Raw genomic sequence first — 23,521 nt, 5'->3', positions numbered from 1 at the left:
GGACCATGTAGTGTCAACTAACCACTAAATAACCACAAAATGTCATGCCCATTCCAACTAAATTGGTCTATATCTGTACTAATCCCATAGACTATATGGGTGCTCTCTAAGCTTGATGACAGAGCAGGAAGGTTGAGGAGGGTCACAGCGACCAAGAGGTCATCCATCTAGAGAATTCTCCCTCCGGTGTTTCAGACCCAGTCCTCTGAGTAGCAGTCAGTGGGTTCACACTGCTGTATTTGCAGCAGCTTGTCAAAAAAAATCATTACTTTGGCTTCTGCCCTTTTGACCGTCTTGACAGAGATTGAGCACCCATTTTGAAAGGAGACCAGATTTGTCACAGTCAGACCCAGACGGTTAGGTAAGACCTGTGATTGTAAGGATGGAGATAAGATCAGGCTGCTGAGTTCAACTCAAGTCACACTTTTCTCTGCCATAACTGTCTGAAATTAAAATGTGCTTGTTTTAGTCAGCAGTTGAAATTAATGAATGAATGATTTTATTTTCGTGTCTGGCCGTTCCAACACGGCCCATCCCCTAGAGTATTATTCAGATTTTATTTTTTGAAAACTTATATTTTTCTTTCTTTTCTAGTGCCATCATGCTGACAAACAGAAATAAGTAATAAATAAGAGGGAGAGAAGTTATTTTTTGACTTTGGTATGGACATATTTATGCTAGTTGGAAGTATTTATATATTGTATATATATTTATACAATATATACAATATATATATACAATACAATATATACTATATATATATATATATATATATATATATATATATATATATATATATATATATATATTAGGGCTGTCAGTTTATCGCGTTAATTAGATTAATTAATTACACAGCAAATTATTGTGTTATGAAAATTAACTCAAAATTAATAATTAAAAAAAAAGTTATTATTTTATTTTTTTATCTCATTCATTCCATAAGAACGTAGAATACACATTTACAGACTTTTTTTTTTAATATGGTCCATTTGCATGTTCTTGGTATCTGATTCTAGGGACATCTATGGATCTCAGGGAATGTATTCCCAGTGTCAGAAATACTGTGTCTGTTACTAGGCTTGAGTAAATTGTAATGAACCAAATGCGAATATCAATAAAAATTTCTTTATCTTTGACTGTGAATAACACCATGCTAAAAAATGGTTTATCACCTGACAGCACTCATATATTAGTGCTGTCAGGCGATTAAAAAATGTTATCTAATTAATTACAGGATTTGTAATAAATTAATCTAATGAATCGCATTTTAATCACATAACTATTTTAGGCCTGATATTCTATATTCTATAATCATATTTCAAATTGCATGTGTCCGGATGGCAGAATTCAGTACTGTATCTACAAAACCTTCTGTTTAATCATCTTTCCTTTATTCATTTGCTTAGATTTTTCAGGTCTGGTCAATTTTAGCATGGTGTTATTCACAGTCAAAAGATAAAGACATTTTTATTGATATTCTCATTTGGTTCATTACAATTTACTCAAGCCTAGTAACAGACACATTTCTGACACTGGGAATACATTCCCTGAGATCCATAGATGTCCCTAGAATCAGATACCAAGAACATGCAAATTGACCATTTAAAAAAAAATGTCTATAAATGTTTATTCTACGTTCTTATGGAATGAGATAAAAAAAAGAAAATCATAACGTGAACATTTGCTGTGTAATTAATTTATCTAATTAACGCGATAAACTGACAGCCCTAATATATATATATATTTCATTTGTATATTATTTGTAGAGGAGGAAATAAGGAATGAGCTGTTGTCTCAACCTTTCCTCCTCTCCTTACCCCCCATCTCCTCCCAGGCTGGCTTATCGGAGGCAGAGCAGGAGCAGATGAGGAAGATGCTCAATCAGAAAGAGTCCAACTACAACCGCCTGCGCCGAGCCAAGATGGACAAGTCCATGTTCATCAAGATCAAGACGCTGGGCATCGGAGCCTTCGGCGAGGTGTGTCTGACGCGCAAGGTGGACACAAGCGCCTTGTACGCCATGAAGACACTGAGGAAGAAGGACGTCCTCAATCGCAACCAGGTGACTGCATTGAGACGCGGTAGACGTTGTTATCCAGTGGGAGTGGGCGAGACAGTGAATCACGCACATGCTAACTAGGGATGATACCAGTAACTCATGAGATCATACTGTGACGATATTTGGCCCTCGATAACGATAATATCACGATACGCGATATATACGATAAGCGATATATTGCAAGAAGTTTAATCTACGATACATCGCAATATCTGTGTAACTGAAAAAGAAAAAATACCCATAAAAAGGCAAAAAGCTAGAATTATGTATTTATTCACAGAATTGACATCAAAGCTTATCAGATTATTTAGTGTGCATCACACACTGACCAATTGTACATGCAACATTGTTCAACCAATTGCAATGTGCCTCTTTAACACACACTGACCACAACTTTTTTTTAAACAATGTTTTTATTGCAATTTTTTCCTTTTACACAAACATACATATATACAGAAAATAGCACATGACAAAAATAAAAAGACACCCTCCAATCCCCTCCCTTCCCTAATTATAATACAAATGACATTTCCGCAGACATACTACAATAGAAATAATTATTGTTAATGTTAATTTATAAAGGGGAACTATCCTATAAATGGCATTCCTCAGTGTCCAGTACCTTTCCCCAGCTCTATGGATTCACATCAACAGTATCCACGTATCCAACTCTCAATGTCCGAGATTTCTCACCCGCCTAAGTGGCAGCCTGTGTGGCATTTGGCACCCGTCCACACAGTGGTGGGAGCCCAGCCTTAAAATGTCCCAATATCCTAAGATAGAACCATGTTGCTTTTCAGTACCTGATTAGAAATATAGAACAATGATCCTCTTATTTTATTTATTTATATATATATATATATATATATATATATATATATATTTTTCAAACCTTTCCGAGGTGTTCCATAGATTCACCGGAACTGTGCAAAAGTCCCCACATAGTGAAAGAAACATCCCAATAGCTCTCCTTTAACTTACCTACCAGAAACCATGGAAATATCAGCACAACAATTTAAATAAAAATACCATAAAAAACAAACTAATAAAATACATAAAATAAAATAAATTAAAAAATAAAAAATAAAATAATGATAAAAATAAACAACTGTTCTTCGGCTTCTCTACCTCCATCCACCTTTCTTTTTTTTCTCTTTTTTCCTTCTCTTTTTTCCCCTAAACCTTCCTCCCATTTTCCCTTTCCTTTCCCTTACCTTTCATGTTTCCTATCTCTCTCCTTTAGATTCTTACCCTTTCCAGGAAATGTATAAACGATGACCAAGTCCTTTCAAATTGTTCTGTTTTTCCCTTCTGTATGTATGTTAGTTTCTCCATTGCTAAGTTTTCTGACACTTCCTTTAACCATTGTTTAGCCCCTGGTCTCTGTATCTCCTTCCAGTTTAGAGCTATCACTCTCTTGGCCTGTAGCAAACAAAAATTAATCAATTTCCTCTTTCTAATATAAGCTGGGAACTTCTCCGGGTATAAGTGTAGTATACATAACTTAGGATCGGTCGGGATTTCTATCTCTGTCATCTCCGATATGAGTTCCAATATCTCCTTCCAATATTCCTGTATCTTCTCACATTCCCACATACAGTGGTATAGGGTCCCTATCTCTACCCCACACCTAGTACATTCATCCGGGATCACAGGATAAAACTTGTGTAATTTCTCTGGTGTCATATATACTCTGTGTATCCACTTATATTGTAGGAGTTTACATCTGGTATTGATTGAAAGTGTCGGTGACATTTCACATGCTTGTTCCCAGTCCTCTTCTGCTATTTCTACCCCCATGTCCCTCTCCCATGCCCGCAAACTGCTCAAAGAGCTCTCATCCGATCCTGATAGCAACACATCATAAAACTTGGATAATTGTCCTCTTCCCACCATATTGTTCCTAGTAAGTCTTTCTATTATGGTTGTGGGTGGTTCCTCTGTGCCCCTGTTCTTTGAGACTACGTAGCTCCTGATTTGAAAGTAGTATGTGATCTTGGGATTTCAAATGTGCTTACTATCTGTTCGAAGGTCATCAATTCCCCCTCTTTGTATAAGTCTTTAATCTTACCCAAACCCCTTTCTGCCCAATTATTTAATCCCCCATCATTCCTTCCCGGTTTAAATTCCTCATTCCCCCAGATTGGTGTATACCCCGATAATTTATCTCTTCTACCTAAGTGTAAGTGCGCCTTGTGCCAGATCCTTACTGTGTTTTTGAGGAACGGGTTCTTTGTACTTTTTATCAACAAGCTACTCTGTCGTGAATACATATATGCGTCTAGTGTTATCTTTGTCTCTTCTTTTTCTATCTCCATCCAAGCCGGTATATCTGTCTGTTGAAAGTAAAACATTGCTGTCCTGAGCTGTGCCGCCCAGTAATAAAGCCTCATATCTGGAAGTCTAAGCCCTCCTCTGTCATATGGGAGGTAAAGGAGTGTCAGTCTCAACCTGGGTTTTTTATTGTTCCATATGAAACGTGTGAACATCGTTTTCAATCTCCGAAAGAAGGTTTCAGGCAAGGGCATTGGGATTGATTGGAATAGGTATAGGAATTTAGGCAATATAGTCATTTTAATAACATTCACTCTGCCTATCATTGATATTGGTAATTTGCTCCATCTTTCAAGGCTATTTTCTACATCTGTCATTATTGGATCGTAATTACTCTGTACTAAGTCTTTAATCTCCGGGGTTATCTTTATCCCCAAATATGTAAACCCCTTGGGGGAGCTCGCAAACTGCGTGTGCACCGGTGCTTTCTCCCTTTCTCTCTCATTTAGTAACATAAGTGCACTTTTATTTTGATTCGTCTTATATCCTGAAAATACTCCAAATTTCTCCAGTATTTCGTTCGCATTTCTAATTGAGGTATCCAATTTAGTTAAGTATAGTATTATATCGTCCGCGAAAAGCGATAGGCGATGCTCCATACCCCCTATTCTCATCCCCGTGATTCCCGGGTCCTGTCTAATCGTCATCGCTAATGGTTCGATTGCGAACAGAAATAGCAACGGAGAAATCGGACATCCCTGTCTGGTAGATCTCTGTAGTTTAAACGGTGTCGATATTTGGTTGTTCGTAGTTATTTCGACCATTGGGTCTGTGTATAGAATCCTGATCCATTTTATATATCATTCTCCAAACCCAAACCTTTTAAGTGTTTCAAACAGATATCCCCACTCAATCCTGTCAAATGCCTTTTCGGCGTCTAATGACAGAACTGCATGGTCTTTTTCGTTTTTCTTAGTGTGAAGAACATTTAGTAATCTCCTAATGTTATGAAACCCCTGTCTTCCCAATACAAATCCGTTCTGGTCATTTTTAATCAGATGTGGAACCGACTCCTCTATGCGCCTAGCCAGCGCCTTACATAAAATGTTCGTATCACAAGTCAAGTCAAGTCAAGTCAAGAGTTTTAATTGTCACGGCATACAGGTATACAATGAAATGCGGGACATGAGGGACACAGGACGATATGAAGTTGTGTCCGAGGGTGGTTTACCCGGTTTCTTAAGTACCGAAATCATCGCCGATCTTAAGGATGGAGGCAAAGTCCCCTCTTCATATGCTTCATTGAACATTTCCAGTAGATGGGGTAGCAGTTTCCCTGCGAATATCTTGTATATTTCTGTTGGTATGGTATCCCATCTGGGCCCGCCACCTTCCCACTATTCATAACCGTAAGCGCCTCGTTTAATTCTTCTATCGTTAGCTCTTGGTCAAACCGTTTCTGTTCCTCTTCCGTTATTTTTGGGAATTCTAACTTGTCCAGGAATTCCTTTTGTTGCTCTGTGTCTTTCGGGTATTCCGATTTATATAACTTTTCATAATATTCCTTAAAGGCGCTATTTATTTCTATTGGGTCATTAGTTTCAAGTCCATTCCCTAATTTGATCGTAATTATCATTCTTTCCGTTTGTGCCTTTCTAATTCTCCACGCTAGTATCTTGCCTGCTTTTTCCCCTTGTTCGTAGTATGATTGTTTTAGCCACTGTAAGTCTGATGTTATCTTTGTAGTGGATAGATGTTTGTACTGGGCCTTTAATACCCGCAGTTCCCTCTGTTTTGCTGGGTCTTCTCCTCTATATAGCTGTTCTTCCACTTCTTTCACCTGTCTTTCTATGTCCTCCATTTGTTTATAATGTTCTTTAGATTTATGTTTAGTATAGCTTATCATTTCTCCCCTTATATACGCCTTAAATGCCTCCCATCTCACCGTTGCACTTGTCTGGTCTGTATTTATGGAGAAGTACATGTCTATTTTTTCACCTATAAAAGTCATAAATTTCGGGTTGTTGAGCCATGTGGTTTGGAGTCTAAATCTAGGGGGTGCCTTCGCTATTTCCGGCATGTTCATACTTAACGTCATTGGAGAATGGTCAGACAGTAATCTACTGTCATATTCACTTCCTGTAAATTTAGATATCAAGCTCGTCGAAACTAAAAAATTGTCTATTCTAGAGAACGTTGGCCTACTTAGTAATTTAGAAGCGCACGAATATTCCCTCTTGCCTGGGTTTAGTTTTCTCCATATCTCCACCAAGTCGAGGTCTCTCATAAACGTATCCATTACTTTCCTTGTTCTTCCGTGGGAGGTATCCCCTCCCCCTGACTTATCTATTTCCGGTCTCCTCACGCAGTTAAAGTCTCCCCCCATGATGAACTGGCCCGTGAGAGTCGCCATTTTCATAAACAGTTCTCGAAAAAACAGCGGGTCATCATTGTTTGGTCCATATATATTTACTAGGTTCACCTGCATGGAGACTATAGTACCGCTTAATATTATAAATCTCCCTCCCGGGTCTACAATTTTATTTCTTAAAGTAAATGGTATTGACTTGTCTATCAGTATCATCACTCCTCTAGCTTGTGAGTTGAATGGGGCCAAGTAGACCTGTCCTTGCCATCTATTCTCAACTCTCCTGACATCTTCCCCAGTGCTGTGTGTTTCCTGTAAATAAACTATTTCGCTCCTGATCTTTTTAACTTCCCTAGAATCTGTTTTAGCTTAATAATGTGGCTCATTCCCCTCACGTTCCAGCTCATATATTTTATTTCGTTCCTACTCATCCCTATGTCCTATGTTGCCCACTCTCTTCTTGCCCCCCTCCCCCCTCTCTCCTCCATGTTTTGTGATGTGGTGTTCCAGCCGAAGTGTCCTGTAATAATAAATAAAAAAAGAGAAAAACACAAATATCCCCAGACCCCACATATAAAGCTAACGTCCCCCCCTATTGGGAGTGGACTTCTGACCCTCCTCTTTTCCGACTTCCCACAGGTCCCTCTCTGCTTCCTATTAACAGGATGCATCTTACCTGCCTTTCTCTCTCTCCTGCTGCTCTTCCCTCCTAGTATGCCCTAACCCCATGCTCCCTTTTTCTCATTTCTGTTATTTAACGTCTAACTTGACTAAACTATCTTCAACTTGAGTCTGTATCATTACTCTCCCCCTTCCTCCTCCCATAACCATCTCGAGGAGTCCTCTATTTCAGCCTCCAAACTTCTAGGTCTCCATCACTTTAAAACATTGGAACATTGAAACAAAACTCTTGAAACAAAACCAAGTCCGCCACCTACCGGGCATCAACCATATCCAATACCTGTTAAGAAAGGGGATATGGCCTACGAAAATCCCTAAGCTATACCCATTACCCGTTAAGAAGGGGGGTATCTTTTGTAGAGTTAAACCAGAACTTGTTGCGCTTCTATGTACTATACTCTTCCCCTTCCTCCACAGATCCTAACTATCCACTCCTCCTCACTTCTATGTTGGGTCCTTGACCTCTCCGTTGTATTCCTATATAGCTATCCCTTTTTTCTGTCTGTGTGTCCAGTACTGTACTGAACGGTAGAGGTTGCCAGGCCTTCTAACTTACACACTTTTCCCTCTCTATTAGTTTCCCTTATCTATACCCAAAATTGCAGTGTTTTTATGAAATATACATTTTCCCTTCATCCCCATTTCCTAACTATCCACTCCTCCTTCTGTCTATGTTTGGCCCTCGGCCTCTCCATATTACCTTTAACTAACTATAACTACTTAACTATACCCGCCCAGTCCACATATTGAAAAATGGAAATGACCCTTTCCCCCAGAATATACCATTCCCCTGCTTCAGCTGTTCTCAGAATCCCCCCCCCCCTTCCCTCTTTTAAGTCGGGACCTTGAACCTCTTATTCCTACATAAAGCCCCCATACACATATTACAGGGAGCGAAATTAACTTTTTGACTCACCGGCCAGTGGCGGGTAGATGGGAAGAGTCTACCCGCCAAGCATATTTCTTACCTGCCAAAATTTTTTTGATTAAAAAAAAATATATATATATTTTATATAAAAAATTTTTTTTAAATAAAATATATATTATATAATCATACTTGTAGTTGTATTATCTGCGAGACATCGCCACCACGCAATAAGTCAAAATGCTTGCTATCTGCAAACAGCTCCACTGTCTGTGTGTATACTTGAGTAGCCTCCAGCTCCAGCAAGGATTCTCCGGCCCTGCAGCTAGACCCTATATTCAGCTAGACCCTACATTCAGCATGCAAGGATTCTCCGGCGATGCAGCTGGACCCTATTTATAACGTTACGCTTCTTTTGTCAAATCACATTCAACATGCCCTCAGCTAGAATACGCATTCAATCAATGTTATAAGACATTGATATCAGGAGCTATCTGTAGCTACTGCTAGCCCGGTAGATAACGTTAAGACAAATTAGTTTACTGGGACAGATAGATCTAACGTGAGCTAGCTAAGCTAGCTAACGAGGGAACGGAGGTATTATGCACTCGAGTCGACTATTGCTGGAGCATTTGTTGATATCAGCAGCTATCAGTAGCTAGCCAGCTAGATACCGTTAGACAATGCCTCGTCATGTATTAAACTAAAAGTGAATAGTTGACTGGGTCATTGTTTAAACAGTAACGGTAGCTCATGGAGGTCCGCTCTTCTAGACTAGAGCAGCCTGCCTGTGTTGACATGAGCACTGCGAGCAGAAGCCCTTAGCCAATAGTATCCCGCTGGCGTCTACCTTAATGATAAGCAAGCAGTGCAAAAATGCTTCCGCATTCGTCACCGCACGCCACTACGGTAAAGCGCCTTTCTTTTCAGGCCCGCTTTGGGAGCTGTCGCGCGGAAATAGGCTGTCTATTGCCATTCTCTTTGATAAACTCTAACCTTAACCAGCTCCTTAACAGCGCCTAAACTTAACCGTTCTAACCTTAACCAACTCCGAAACAATGCCTAACCTTAACCTTAACCTTAACCATGCCTAACCTTAACCATAGAAATTATATTGCCATTCTCTTTGACAAACTCTAACCTTAACCAGCTCCTTAACAGCGCCTAAACTTAACCGTTCTAACCTTAACCAACTCCGAAACAATGCCTAACCTTAACCTTAACCTTAACCATGCCTAACCTTAACCGGCGAAAGAATACACGTTAAAAAAAAAATCACGTTAAAAAAAAAATATTCGATGGGATTCGAACTCGCCAGCAAACAAGCCATAGGATCCACAGCCATGTAGTCTTGCCAATTGAGCTATTTCTAGATACTGAATAAGGGGCGGTGACTTATATATATTGAGCTCCGCTCGTGTCGAACCAAGGCGGGATCTCATGCGCATGCGCGGGCACCTCGCGCGAGCACGCCGGCGCACGCACGCACCTGAGCGAGCACGCCGCCGCCGGTGCACGCACGGGCGCTGGGCGGCGGAAAATGAAAGGCGCATTACCGCACGCCACTACGGTAGAATGCTTCCGCATTCTTGCACTGCTTGCTTATCATTAAGGAAAACGCATCCCGCTGCAGGGCTGGGCGGATATGACTCGTTGACACGTTTTTTTTTCAAAATAAGAGTATCATACGAACCTAATTGTTGCTAACTGCCGGAGCCATCGATATTATGACTGGAGATGCGCTTGGGGCGGAAATGAGACCCGCACAGATTTTCAAAATAAGAGTATCATTATGAACTTGATTGATTACACGCCACACGGCGGGCAGCCCTCTAAGTGTCAAGCGCCAAAGGTAAAAACTGAGCGCCCCTGGCGGGCGGCGGGCTTTAGTTTCGGTCCCTGACATATTATATTCATATCAATTATCTGGTAAGAAGGGGGGCCCGCCATATATACCCATGCCTTTTCCCTTGTATATCAAGCATGGGGGAATGTCTCTTAGAGATTTCCCTTAGAAATTACAATCCCTAATGTCTCCGTACCCGTACTGCCTATATATTGAATCATTGAAATTGCCCGATTTTATAGATTATTTCCCTTACCCCCCTCCCTTCCCTAATATACCATTCTTATCTACCCGTGTCATCCTACTGTGTCGGTCCCTCCTGTTGCTTTCCTCTGATCCTTGCCCCGCAGGTGACTGTCCCCGTTGCGCTGGGTCTGTCCCCACCGTCATACCACAGGCTCGTCGTGCTTGATCGGGAGTCTCACACAGAGTAGTCCTTCCTTCCCATGTCACCTTCAGGATGGCTCCTCGTACAAAGCCCGTCTGTCCTTTCCCCCGAAAGCAGTAGTCTCTCACTTCCCTGTATTCCTCCCGTTTCTTGACCAGAGACGGGCGAGGTCTTGGTATATCCTCACTTGTAATCCTTCGTGTGTCAAAACTCGTTTCTTCTTTGCGATGTCTAGTATGGTTTCTTTGTCCCGTTGGTTGGAGAATACCACTATGAGTGGCCTCCTCCCGGTTCCGTTTTCGCCTTTCTTTTTCCTTCTTGCGGGGGCTCCTCTGTACACCGCCTCCAGCTTGGGATTTTTAGTGAAGACTCCTGTCCCCGCTAACCCGCCGAACATCTTTGAGTAGTATTCTGTCATCGTCCCTCTCTGTCCTTTCGGGTCCTGTTCCTCTGGTATGCCGATCACTCTCAGATTCTTCCGTTTAGCGTAGTTGATCATATTCTCCATATTCTCTCCCATCTCTTTACTATCAGTTCGGAGCCTCTGGCACTCCTTCTCCCAATGATCTTGGTCCGTAGCTCTGCTGTCCAACGAGGCCTCTCTTTCCGTGTACCTTCTCTCCTGTTCCCTCATCCTCGCTTCTAGGTTAGCCACGGTAGCCTCACATGTCTCCATCTTTTCCTCCAACCCATCTTTTATCTTTCTTTCCCAACTTGCCCATAAAGCTTCGCTTTGTTTCTCCAGCTTTTCCTCCAACCGCGCAAATTCCCCCATTAACTGCTGGTTCCTCTTTTCCGCTTCTTCCTTCCACAGTGCGCGCATGGCATCCATTGTTTGTTGATTTCTCTTCTCGGCTTCCTCTGATAAGAGTTCTCTCAAGAGCGAGCGCATGTTTTCCATTGTCATAGCCGTCTTTCCTTCTCCCTCTCCCGTCTCCGCACCCGCTGTTATCTCTTCCTTGTGTATCTCTTTGCTAGCGCTTAGTTCAGCCCTACTCGCCATCTGTACCCTGGCGTCTACCGCCGTTAGCTTCTTGCTAATCGTTCCTAGGCCCAAAGCCTCCGGTATCAAGTCAAGTCAAGAGTTTTAATTGGGTAATATGGGTAATATGGGTCTGTCTGTGCCTGGTGGAGCGTCTGCTTATCTCCGACTCCTTATCGCCTTTTCCTTCTGATTCAGAGTTCTCCATTTCATCTTCACGACAGAGTAACCTTGAAATTGTCTTCCCCTTCGTTTTTCTCGGGGGGTATCAGAATTCAACCGTGTTTTCAGATAGTTTAGTCAATTACCACCGGGAGCATGTGGTGCGAGTTGTCTACTGCACGGCTGCCATCTTGAAGTCCCCACTGACCACAACTTGATTATTATTAACTATATCCCCAATGGAAAGCTTTGTTACCATCTGCAATAAAAATATATATACCTCATCTGTTTTATCTAATAAGATAACGTTTTCAGTCTGTTCACCTCATTCCAAAAAAAATTATTACAGTAAAAGAAATTAGATTTTTTATAAATATTGATACTGAATATAAAATACAAAATATTGCAATATATTACTGTATTGATTTTTGCCCAAACATCAACAATCTTTCTCCTGAATCACTGACTCTCATATGGCGTCTAGGTGGCGCATGTGAAGGCGGAGCGCGACATCTTGGCGGAGGCCGACAACGAGTGGGTGGTGCGTCTCTACTACTCCTTCCAGGACCGGGACAGTCTCTACTTCGTCATGGACTACATCCCCGGAGGAGACATGATGAGCCTCCTCATCCGCATGGGCATCTTCCCAGAGCCACTGGCTCGCTTCTATGTGGCGGAGCTGACGCTGGCCATCGAGAGCGTCCACAAGATGGGCTTCATCCACCGCGACATCAAGCCGGACAACATCCTGATCGACCTGGACGGACACATTAAGCTCACCGACTTCGGCCTGTGCACCGGCTTCCGCTGGACGCACAACTCCAAGTACTACCAGAAAGGTCAGACAGCGACGACATGGCGGCGGTGATCTAGTGGGTTTACATGTAGACGGGTTTCTCGTCCACTTCGGACTCTGTGTGCACGAGCGCCGCAAGCGCCAAAATATAACGTAACCTTTGTACTGTCTTTTACTATTGTGCACTCTGCTACTAAGTAATCTTCCTTGCCTATATTACTACCTACTATGTTAATATGTCTATACTACTATGCACTCAAGACTGTAGCACCCAAGTTCAACACTGTTTGATGAACAATGTTACTTAGCTGCCAGAGTTGTACCCTTCCTGCTGACCTGTTGTACAGAACTTGTAAGTCGCTTTGGACAAAAGCATCAGCTAAATGACTAAATGTAAATGGTCAGAACAACGGGGCAGACTACAATATATTTGCATTTGTTAGCCATGCTAGTGATCTAAACAATCAATCCATGCCAAAGCTATGTAAAATCATGAAAGACTCACTCACAGCCACGCTGATTTGGCAAGAGTGGTTTCTCCATAGAGCCCTATTTTTAGCACCACAGCTCAATCACGTGATTCAGCAGGCTGATTGGCTCGACACATTGTGTTTACAAACAAGAAACCCGTCTATACTGTGGCACTGTACGGTGCATTACAATACACACACTCACATCTGCTTCATGTAAACTCACTCAGCAAGAGCCTCGTCAATGTGTTAAATATAGTCTTGTGTGCCGCAGAAAGACATGTCTCCAAATGGTCAACCTCTCAGGAATTGTGAAAGACTGCAATTGTGATCTCTGTTGGTGGCCTTGTGTTTTTGGCAACTTATAATGCATTCCCAATAGTTTGGCTTGGTCTCAAGGTCATGAAATATATTTTCTTCTGGGAGACGATAACATCTGTCCATTACTGACACAAGAGATTCATGGTTTGTGCAGGATGTTGTTGTTATGCTGATTCCCAGTACAAGTACTAATCGACCACAGGAAAAGAAAGTACTTAATGTACCGGTATGTTATGTTATAACCATAAGTAATACATTTACTTATTGTATATGTAATATATTTACATTTCGTATCTGCAAAAGTCCAACGACTACGGAGTCGAACCAACAATTGTGCTCATTCTCGGACGGACATACGTAAAAGTTACAGAGGAATTCCTTCGTAGCTCGATTTATGTACTTATTCTGCATTCTCGAACGGCTTCGTATTCTAAATTCGTTGTAGGATTTATGTAGGATTTACAAACTCGAAAAGGCAGTCGTAAATCGGACAGACTGGTGTGCGCCCGTGTTATCAACAGCTTTCTCTGGGACAAGTCATTGGGGATTGCCGATACTACAGACATCCGTGGAATTAAATTATTATAATGATAATAAATATGACTATTTGTATCATTAACAATTACGTTTTGCATTTATCGTCCTGACTCAATGAGGCATCGTGAGCATTACACACACACTGGAAACTAAATAAATAAGAACTAAACCGATCGGATATAGCTACTGTATAGTGGAATATACTGTATTAACACTTTCAGTGCCAACGACGAGATTTCTCGTTAGTTCATGCCAACCGTTGAGTGCCAGCCGACGAGAGATCTCGTTTTTAATCGTTATTTTTTTTTATTATCGATTTCCATTCATTTTTCATCAATCTAGCCTCACGTTACCAGTGGGGATCTGTCTGAGCTCGAACAGGGAAAATACCGCCCCCTATCGTCTCTCCGGATGGTACTGCACGGTCTGCACCCCATTGGATTGAATGAAACGCATGGAGAAAAAAAAGTCCTGCTTCCACATTTTACTTGTCAGGCATGTAATCCGAGCCTACTGCAGTCATCGCCCACCATCAGAACAGCGGAGAATATGTGTTTCCAGTACCCAGCGTTGGATCAATAAACGCGATCGATATTTGGAATGGCGATCAGGAATTGGAATAATCTTTTTGGAGAACATCTGATCTGAGGTAAGGAATCTATTTTACCAGTCTTGGGATAATCAGAGCTATTTTCACCTATATATCAGCGTGTGCCATATGTATGTGTGTGTGTGTGTGCGATCAGGAAATAAGATAATCGATTTTCAGCTCGCTTTTATATCATGCATAAGTACACATATACTATCGATAATCTAGCGTTTATTTGAAAACGATTCATAAATAGGCAGAAAAATTACAACGTGTTTTGTGTATTCCAGTGTATTCCAGTAAAGGGCAATTATCACAGAATCTTTATTCTTTACTGAAACTTTCAAAAAACTAGCGTTTTTCAAAATGGTATAAAACGGAAATTAACCGATAAAAAGAAATAATAATAAAAATCCGTTTCGACAATGTTGACTGCAAACAAGTCATTGATAAGCGACGGCCATATTAGACACATAGCCATAATTTAAGATATAGTTTATGCGTTCGCAAATATGAGAGCTCTGTCATTGAATAGAGCGGTGGCACGCAACAGGGTTCCTAGGCACGGAAAGTGTTAATATTAATATGCCATATACTGTCTTCTCTATGATATTATTTATTGTTGGTTTGATTTATTCCTATTGCTAGAACTAAATAAATGCGTGGAGAAATGGCAGCCTCAGCGCACGAGCACACACACACACACACACGTACTGTATACATGCTAAATTAATCGTTCCAGCAAAGTAGGCTTCTATTATTCTAATGACTTGTTTTATTAGGTATTATAGTAGTAAGTCCTACTGTAGAACAGGCCATATTAGCATGACATCTCATTTAGCAATGTCAATACTGAACGACTGCACGTATACAGTACGTGTGCGTGTGCTCGCGTGCTGAGGCTGCCTCACTAAGTAATTTCTCCATGGATTTATTTATTTCTGCAGCATTTATTTATCCACTCTGGTTGGATGATGTATTGTACTTGTGCTGTATAATAACAATACATTTAATCAATCGATTCCGTGCTACCTGTTGAATGGATCAGCAATGGTGCAGATGCAATGCCGACCCTTTCGCTGTTTTGTATACGGCCCTCGCCGTTTTGCGCACGCCTCATTCGCCCTATATAAGGAGCTGGCGGGGTGCATCTGTATGCAAATTCAGATGAACATGAACGCGCTTTGCAGTTTAAGAATGAATGACGTTTCACACGTTCAGGAATCCAGAGGAGGATTTGATCAAATTTGTTGGTACAAAATTTGTACCAAGATATTTACAAAGGTACTTACGAACATGTTCGAGAATGAGGACCAATGATTGTGGTTGTGGGCGAGTGCTCTCACCACTAGACTAAACCACTCAACCTGATACAAACACAGCAATCCTGTGATGATGATGAATCGATGATACATTTTAATGTTTAACGGTTATGGTTAAGATGGAAAGTTAGGGTTTGGGTTATGGTTAGTTTAAGGTAACAGTGTGGTTAAGGATAGGGTTTGGGTGAGGCTATCAGAAAAGTGTTTCTTGGTAGTCTTGAGGTAAAGGCACTTGCCTCCCATGTGAGCGCCCGCGTTCGCTTCCCAGCAAGGGAACTCAAACATTTTCTGAAAACGTTGAATTTGTAATATATGTACTTTGTAATACGTACACATTGTATAATTTTGGAAATACGTCAATATCTTACTTATGACTATAACATAATGTAGAATATGTACCTTTTTCCTGTGGTCGATTATTTACATATTCTAAGCGAGACCAGGCTGTTGTACTGATTCTCACCAGGGGAGTATTTCACAAAGCAGGATTATCTTGCCAAATAACTTTGAAAAAGATTGACTCAATTATTATTATTATAACTTGGATGTTTTGGATTTTTTTTTTTTTATTATTGATCTTTTTCCCCCTCCATTTTCCTCCGATTTTCTCCCATCCCAATGTTAGTCGTATGCCAATTCCCAGTCCCTTCCTGGTCGCTGCGCACTTACCCCCCACAGTCAGATCATCTGGGAGAGTGGAGGCTACCACGTGCTTCCTCCGACACACGTCCAGCCAATCACCGCTTCTTTTCACCTGGCAGCGCGGATTCTCACTGAGAGGGCGTAGCGTGTGGGAGGACCACACTATCCCCCTCAAGTCCTATCCGTGCTTAGCAGGCGCCCCGACCGAACTGTAGGAGTCGCTGTTTACAACGACCCGGACCCACCCCGCCAGCTTCTCCCACCCTCTAATACAGCCAATTGTATTAGTGCAGACGGCCAGCCAAGCTGGTGACAACCCCGGAGCTGTGAGCTGGATTCGAACAGGCGAATCCAGCTCACAGCTCCGGGGTTGGTGACGAACGCAATCTCCGCTCGGCCACCTAACCGCAAAGGATGTTTTGGATTTTAATCTGTTAAACTAAACTTTAACATTAAGTTACATTATGTACAGAATAAAGTTTATTCAATAATATTTTTGTAAATGTATCTGCCTAACTGTAATTGACCTATCTGAAGCCCTGCCCTCTTTTCTTGATCATCCAATCGCAACTGACGCTTGTATGCTGTTAAGGAACAGTTAGTGATTGGAGGATCAAGAGAAGAGGGCAGGGTTTTCAAGGTTCTGTATAGGAGCACCGGGGCAGATTGCCCCCACTGTCTTTGTTCTACATCATGTGTCCATTCTGTCCCTCTGCTCTCCAGGAAGCCACATCAGACAGGACAGCATGGAGCCCAGTGACTTCTGGGACGACGTGTCCAACTGTCGCTGTGGCGACCGGCTGATGACCCTGGAGCAGCGCGCCACCCGGCAACACCAACGCTGCCTCGCACACTCCCTGGTGGGAACGCCCAACTACATCGCACCAGAGGTCCTGCTGCGCAAAGGTGAGAGAGAGAGAGAGAGAGAGAGAGAGAGAGAGAGAGAGAGAGAGAGAGAGAGAGAGAGAGAGAGAGAGAGAGAGAGAGAGAGAGAGAGAGAGAGAGAGAGAGAGAGAGAGAGAGAGAGAGAGACCCTTCTTACTCAGCTGAAGATTTGTACTCTTCCCGCTGACTAGTCTTGTGTAAGTCGCTTTGGCTTTTGAGTATATGTTGAAGTATAGACTCTAATCACTCAATCAATCAGGCTTTATTTATATAGCGCATTCCAAATTTTTGTGAGTGAGAATGCATAATTCTTCGTATGCTGTCCAGTGTATTCTCAGTGTGAAGTCCTCTTTGCTACTGTCCTCTACAGGCTACACCCAGCTGTGTGATTGGTGGAGTGTGGGAGTGATCCTCTTTGAGATGTTGGTGGGACAACCACCCTTCCTGGCCCCCACCCCTACGGAGACCCAGATCAAGGTCAGCGGCAGTGAATCGAGTTTTTACCGGAGCCCCGCTCGAATATGTGTCTGAGCCCGGTATCGGCCCGCCCTGTTGGGCCCAGAGCCAGGTTTAAAGCGTTTTAAAAATGTATTATTTTTCAGTGCAGTGGGGAAGCGGCATAATGAGCCGTTTCTATGGAGATTCCTCTTCCTTGGACTGTTTAGACTAATTTTCAAAGCACAAATCTAAAAAAAAAAATTCAAAGCAGCGGAAAGAACAAAGCTTCTTATTTTCATGCTTTTCATACATGCTGCTGCCAGCACCTCACTAAGATATTTTTTCACTGTGCATTGGTTGACTTCTAGCCTATGCATTTGAATTGAGCTACTTTAATAGCTAATTTATCAGCCCACCGTTGCTACAGGCCTTTAGGTCTGAAGTCTCTATAAGCCTATTCCATTTGTACGGTCTTTTACTAGTATGCACTCTGCTACTGAGGAATCTACCGTGCCTATATTACTACCTACTATGCTAATCTGTCTTTACTACTATGCACTCAAGACTGTAGCACTCAAGTTCAACACTGCTAGACGAGCAATATCACTTACCCTTCCTGCTGACTTGTTGGACAGAACTTGTAAGTTGCTTAGGATAAAAGCGTTTAGCTAAATAACTAAATGTAAAAATGTAGATTCCATGCTTTTTCTTCTACTCTGTGCTATTGTTATAATGTATTTCGGCGCGGCTGGGTGGCGCAGCGGACATTGCGCTCATCACCAACGCCAGAGATACCGGGTTCGAATCCGGCTGTCGGCGTTGCCTCCGGCTTGGGTCGGCTGTCATACTAACTCAATTGGCAGAGTTAGCGGGTGGGAAGTTGAAGGGTGGTAGTCTGGTCGTTGTGAACAGCGACTCCTACAGGTCGGTTGGGGCGCCTGCACAGCAAAGTCAGGAAAGTGGCGGGGGCAGTGTGAGCCTCCTACACGTTACTCCTCGCCAAATGAGAGTCCGCGCTGGCAGGTGGAAAGATGTGACAGGCTGCCTCAACATGTATCGGAGGGGACATGTGATGCAAGGCTTCTGTCCTCCCTACAACCGGCCAGTGGGGGGCATATGCAAGCAATGATCAGGACAGGGGAGGGAGAATTGGCACGAGAGGTAAATTGGGATGGGGAGAAAAATCACAGAAAAAAGGAGGAGAAAAAGTAGATAAAAAATATATATAATCTATAATGTATTTCAATAGTGATGCACAAGGAAACGACATTCCTTATATGGACTGAATGAAAGATACACAAATGAATTTATCATATGATTTAGTTTTGGTATCCAGCTGTAGGTTATTTTCTCACAGACAGGAACATGTCATGTCAAGAGCTCGTTCTCTCTGACCCGCTTTCACTCTAGGCTGGTCTCCTCCCATCTGTCACTGGAACAGCCGTGTATATTGCATGCAGACGGCTAGCCTACTTTCCTAAGCCAACAACTTTGAACATGGGCAAGATTTGGCATAACCCCCCCCCCCCCCCCCCCCCCCCCCCCCATACAAATACCACCCCCAGTTCAACAGGCGGGGAAACCCCGTCGGGTCCCGGCAAGGAATCAAACCTCTAGCAGTGAAGAAAGGTCAAAGGTGATGGATCACTCAAGACTCTTGATATCCATTAACCTTCATCAGCGGAACGGTTTGGTGCTCGTTCATGTGGTCCTGATCTTTGCCCCGATTCTGTGTTCTTCTCTCCAGGTGATCAACTGGGAGAGCACGCTCCAGGTGCCCCCGCAGGTCAAGCTGAGCCCAGAGGCTGTCGACATCATCGGCCGCCTCTGCTGCTCCGCCGATGAGCGCGTCGGGGGTAACGGCGCTGGTGAGATCAAGGCCCACCCGTTCTTCCACCAACTGGATTTCTCCAGCAACCAGCGCCAGCAGCCCGCCCCCTACCGGCCCAAGATAGCGCACCCCATGGACACGTCCAACTTCGACCCGGTGGAGGAGGAGGGGGGGCCGGGAGCGTGGAGCGGCAGCGGGGACAGCAGTGCCCGGGCCTGGGACACGCTCTGCTCGCCCCACGGGAAGCACCCGGAGCACGCCTTCTACGAGTTCACCTTCCGACGATTCTTTGATGACAACGGCTGTCCCTTTCGCTACCCCAAGCCCCCCGAGGCCAGCCAGGCTCCTTCCACCAGCAGCGGAGCCAGCAGCATGGGTCCCGATGAGGAGGAGGAGGAGGAAGAGGGGGAGGAGGATGAGGAGGAGGAAGAGCAAGGGGAGGGATGTGAGCCTGTGTATGTGTAAAGACTGTCCTTCCTGAGTGAGGGGTGTCTCTCTCTAATCCAATCAAAACAGTACACCTGGCTCCCGGCCACTCCTACTTCCACCCTCCAATCTCCCTTGCTCTTTAGTGTGTGTGTGTGTGTTTGCGTGAGTGTGTATACCTACATATTACAGATACACAAAGAGCATGCACCTGTGCGTGTGCACATAAACATTGCGTGTGGGTGTGTGTGCATGTCTGTGCGTTTATACATTGTGTGTGGGTGTGTGTGTGTGTCCATGTATGTATGTGTGTTTTTCGGACGGAACGAGTGTACGTTTGAGAACCAGATGAACTGACGTCTGTCTAACAATCCAGACACAACTGTGTCAGTGTGTGGAGAGAGACTTACAATCAGAACCCTGATCTGGGACCAAGAAATGACACGCTGCGTGTGACTGGGTCATGGATTATGGATGGTTATGAAAACTGACTTGAGTTATCTAAAAAAAAAAAATGGTTGTGAAAGATTTGAAGCACCTGTGACCGTTCCTGGTCACGGTGGCTCCTGTATCCCATTCCTTCCACCCCGGGTCTTATAGATGGCTGAATGAAAACGCATCCTTTGTGACCTTCGACACAGGAATTATATTAGAATCACTTCCTGCCCTATACCTGAGCTGAACTCGGGAGACGAGTGGACATGCAATGTGTGTGGAGTGGAACCAACCTAATGGACTTTGGAAACGGGGGGGGGGGCAAGTTTTTCTTTCAGGGCAAGCTTACCGGTAATCAAGTGTTGGTATAGCACACACAGGGGAACGAATTAAATGTAACACTTCTCTCACAGATTTTCAGAAATAAGCTATGAAACACACACTCTCACACCTGCTCATACACACTTTTTCAGGATGGCTTGAGCTCAAGTATGGACACAGATTGAGGTTATTTGCATCTAACAACACTTTGCATACTTTTAGGACTGCTTTCAATGTTATTTTGAGGTTTCAAAATATTCAGATTTGATGGGCTATAAACTAGAAAAAAGTATATTTTCTTTTTATGCTGCATATCAAATGAGATCCTCTCCACACTTATTTAATCTAACAGAGGAAAAAGTTGGGTGATGCCATCTTGTGGTGTGCTGACGTCACATCTCTGGAGCGAGCCGCCATGTGAAAAGGATCACTTCCGTGGACAGGACAGGGCAGAATTAAATATGGTTTGTATGTGGACAGGACAGGCTAGTTTGGAAGTCCTGTCGTGTGAAAAGCTGCCACAAATAAATTTCACGACCATCGTGGGAGAAACTTTGACCTTCTTTTTGTCCACCCATTCCACTGTTCTTGTACATTTTACAGTCTTAGTAATTTCTCAATGCAAATAGCTGTACGTGATCCTCCAAAGATGAGTCATCATCCATTGTGACCGTAACTTCCAAAAACCAGATGTAGTCCCCATCTGGTAAGGAAATGTTGAGAATCAGTTAGTTGAAACAAACATTTTGTTTTGGCTCATTCTTTTGAGCCCTTGATCCACCTCGTTTAGTCTCACGACAACTTACTGTATGTCAAAGGTATGTTTTGTTCAGTTCTGAGAGGATACGGACTAGGGTATGGACCGAAGGGGTGTTACAGTGTTTTTCTTCCACCGTAGGTCATTATCACAAATACTATGTGTTTGTAATAGAGTTCCTATTACTCATGCTCTACCCTGAGAGCTCCATTTCAAAGCTCCCTGCCGAAAAACCTCTGCATAATGCAAACACACATACACACACTCTCACTCTCACTCACTCACTCACAGTATTACAGATATTCTGCCGAGGTCTGTCCCATATACAGTGAACACAAGATGTCTAAACTTAACCAGTCTCCTCTATTCTTACGGAGATGGGCATGAAAACAAAATGAAACAACTGAGCAATGTATTCTTGCAACAACAAAACATGTGATAGTATGACTATGTGCAATACAGAAAAATACATATATAGTTTTCTAAACACTTAATATCCTTTTTGAACATTTAATACTGAAACACGCTATGTACAAATATTTGTTATATATATATATATATATATATATATATATATATATATATATATATATAATTATTTTTCCTTACAGTTACAACATGACCCCATGCTGCTTATTATTGTGATTAATATTATTTACATTATTATTATTATTATTATTGTTATTGTTATTATTATCATTATTAGTACATGTATACTTGTTTTTCCCCTTTGCGCTACAAGAAGTGTTGTTTTGATTGCCAGTGTGTTTGGTTTGGGAAGTGATGACGAACTGTGTGCCATTTTCTAGTTGAATGTTGGTGTGTTTAGCCGCCACCTTGTGATGATCAGTGTTTGCAGAATTGACCTATCTCAAACCCTGCCCTTTTTTTCTTGATCCTCCAATCACATCAAGAAAAATAGGGCGGGATTTGAGATAGGTCAACAATGACGGTAGACTCTCCTCTGCATCCAGGCTGGCCCTGTGTGTATGAAAGGAGGGTGGAGGGAGAGATTGAAAAGGAGTGGCAAGAGTTTTATTAAAAAAACAAAACAAAAAAAGAGGCAGAAATGAGGAGAGCGAGGTTGGTTCATGAAACGTTAAGTGAATATGAATGGAGAACTTCCTCTGCTTTTTACAAGACCAGCTATGGTTCAATTTGACAAAGATTTAGTTGTGTTTGGTACATTTTTTTTTAATTTTTATTTATCCTAAGTGACCACAAGTTGTATTTGAACGTTGATGAATACATGTATGTGTGCTACAGACCTGTGCCATGTCCTGTATTGGAGCACTGTTGCCTGATCAGGACAACGCTTTATTGTGTCCATTATCTTTTGCTTATCGACAATCAAGCTGACAATGTTGTTCTCTTTGTGTCAAAACTGAACAGCTGTTTGTTTTGGCCATTTATATTCAACTATTCCAACAGTATTTCTTTTTGACGTTATGACTTGGAAGGGTGAGGAAGCGACGGCTACACGTTGTTCTACCGCTGGCCGTTCTCTTAATTTGAGACTAAAATGGAATTTGAACTGGCGGGGAAAAAATTAATGATAAATACGTTGGTCAGTTACAAATGTTTATTTTTTCCTTGGCTTGACAAAAAATGTATATGGATTGTGTGTTGTTGTTGATGTGCCTCATACCTTCTGGATGGTGCAGCACAAGCTCACCTATCAGCTTCTTACCATTTGATCATCTTTAATGCAAGTGGGTGGATGATTGTCTTGCCAATCCGCATTCTTCAGGATGGATTACTCAGTGAAAAATAGCTTTATTACGAGAACCTGCCACCTGGGGCGGTTCTCTTAGAGTGTGTGAATGCTAAGTGTGTGAGGTGTGTACTGGATGATGTGTTTAAAAAATATATATATATTAAATCATAGTTCCCCCCCCCCCCCCTTTTTCGGAGGTTAGAGAGTGATGATGACCGACAATCTTTTGACTGACTTGATATTTTTTCAATCTTATTTCTCAATGGGATTTTCTTACCTGTGCCTACTTTTCACTTTGTATTTGTACTCTAGGGAGATTCTCATGTCTTTGATCATCCTTAATGTATGATACAACTCTGTTACCATTTGAATTTATATTTATACAGATATACATATTTTTTGTATCTTT

General features: G+C 42.4%; 1 protein-coding gene across 2 annotated transcripts in view; it reads left to right on the top strand.

The window, feature by feature from the left end:
- lats2 (large tumor suppressor kinase 2) overlaps positions 1 to 21,917 on the top strand; it is a 124,039-nt gene extending 102,122 nt beyond the window's left edge. For both annotated transcript variants that reach the window (XM_084314014.1, XM_084314013.1), the window contains exons 5-9: positions 1,835 to 2,062; positions 12,110 to 12,464; positions 17,026 to 17,208; positions 17,558 to 17,664; positions 19,373 to 21,917. In XM_084314014.1, the coding sequence (XP_084170140.1) occupies positions 1,835 to 2,062; positions 12,110 to 12,464; positions 17,026 to 17,208; positions 17,558 to 17,664; positions 19,373 to 19,921 (1,422 nt within the window). In that variant the 3' untranslated portion in view covers positions 19,922 to 21,917. The remainder of the gene's footprint in view (positions 1 to 1,834; positions 2,063 to 12,109; positions 12,465 to 17,025; positions 17,209 to 17,557; positions 17,665 to 19,372) is intronic.
- The last annotated feature ends 1,604 nt before the right edge of the window (positions 21,918 to 23,521 follow it).

This window comes from Notolepis coatsorum (assembly GCF_963971535.1).
Source record: "Notolepis coatsorum genome assembly, chromosome: 5".
Lineage (NCBI taxonomy): Eukaryota > Metazoa > Chordata > Actinopteri > Aulopiformes > Paralepididae > Notolepis > Notolepis coatsorum.
Note: the sequence above shows the minus strand (reverse complement) of the source record. Positions and strands in the feature narration are given on the sequence as shown.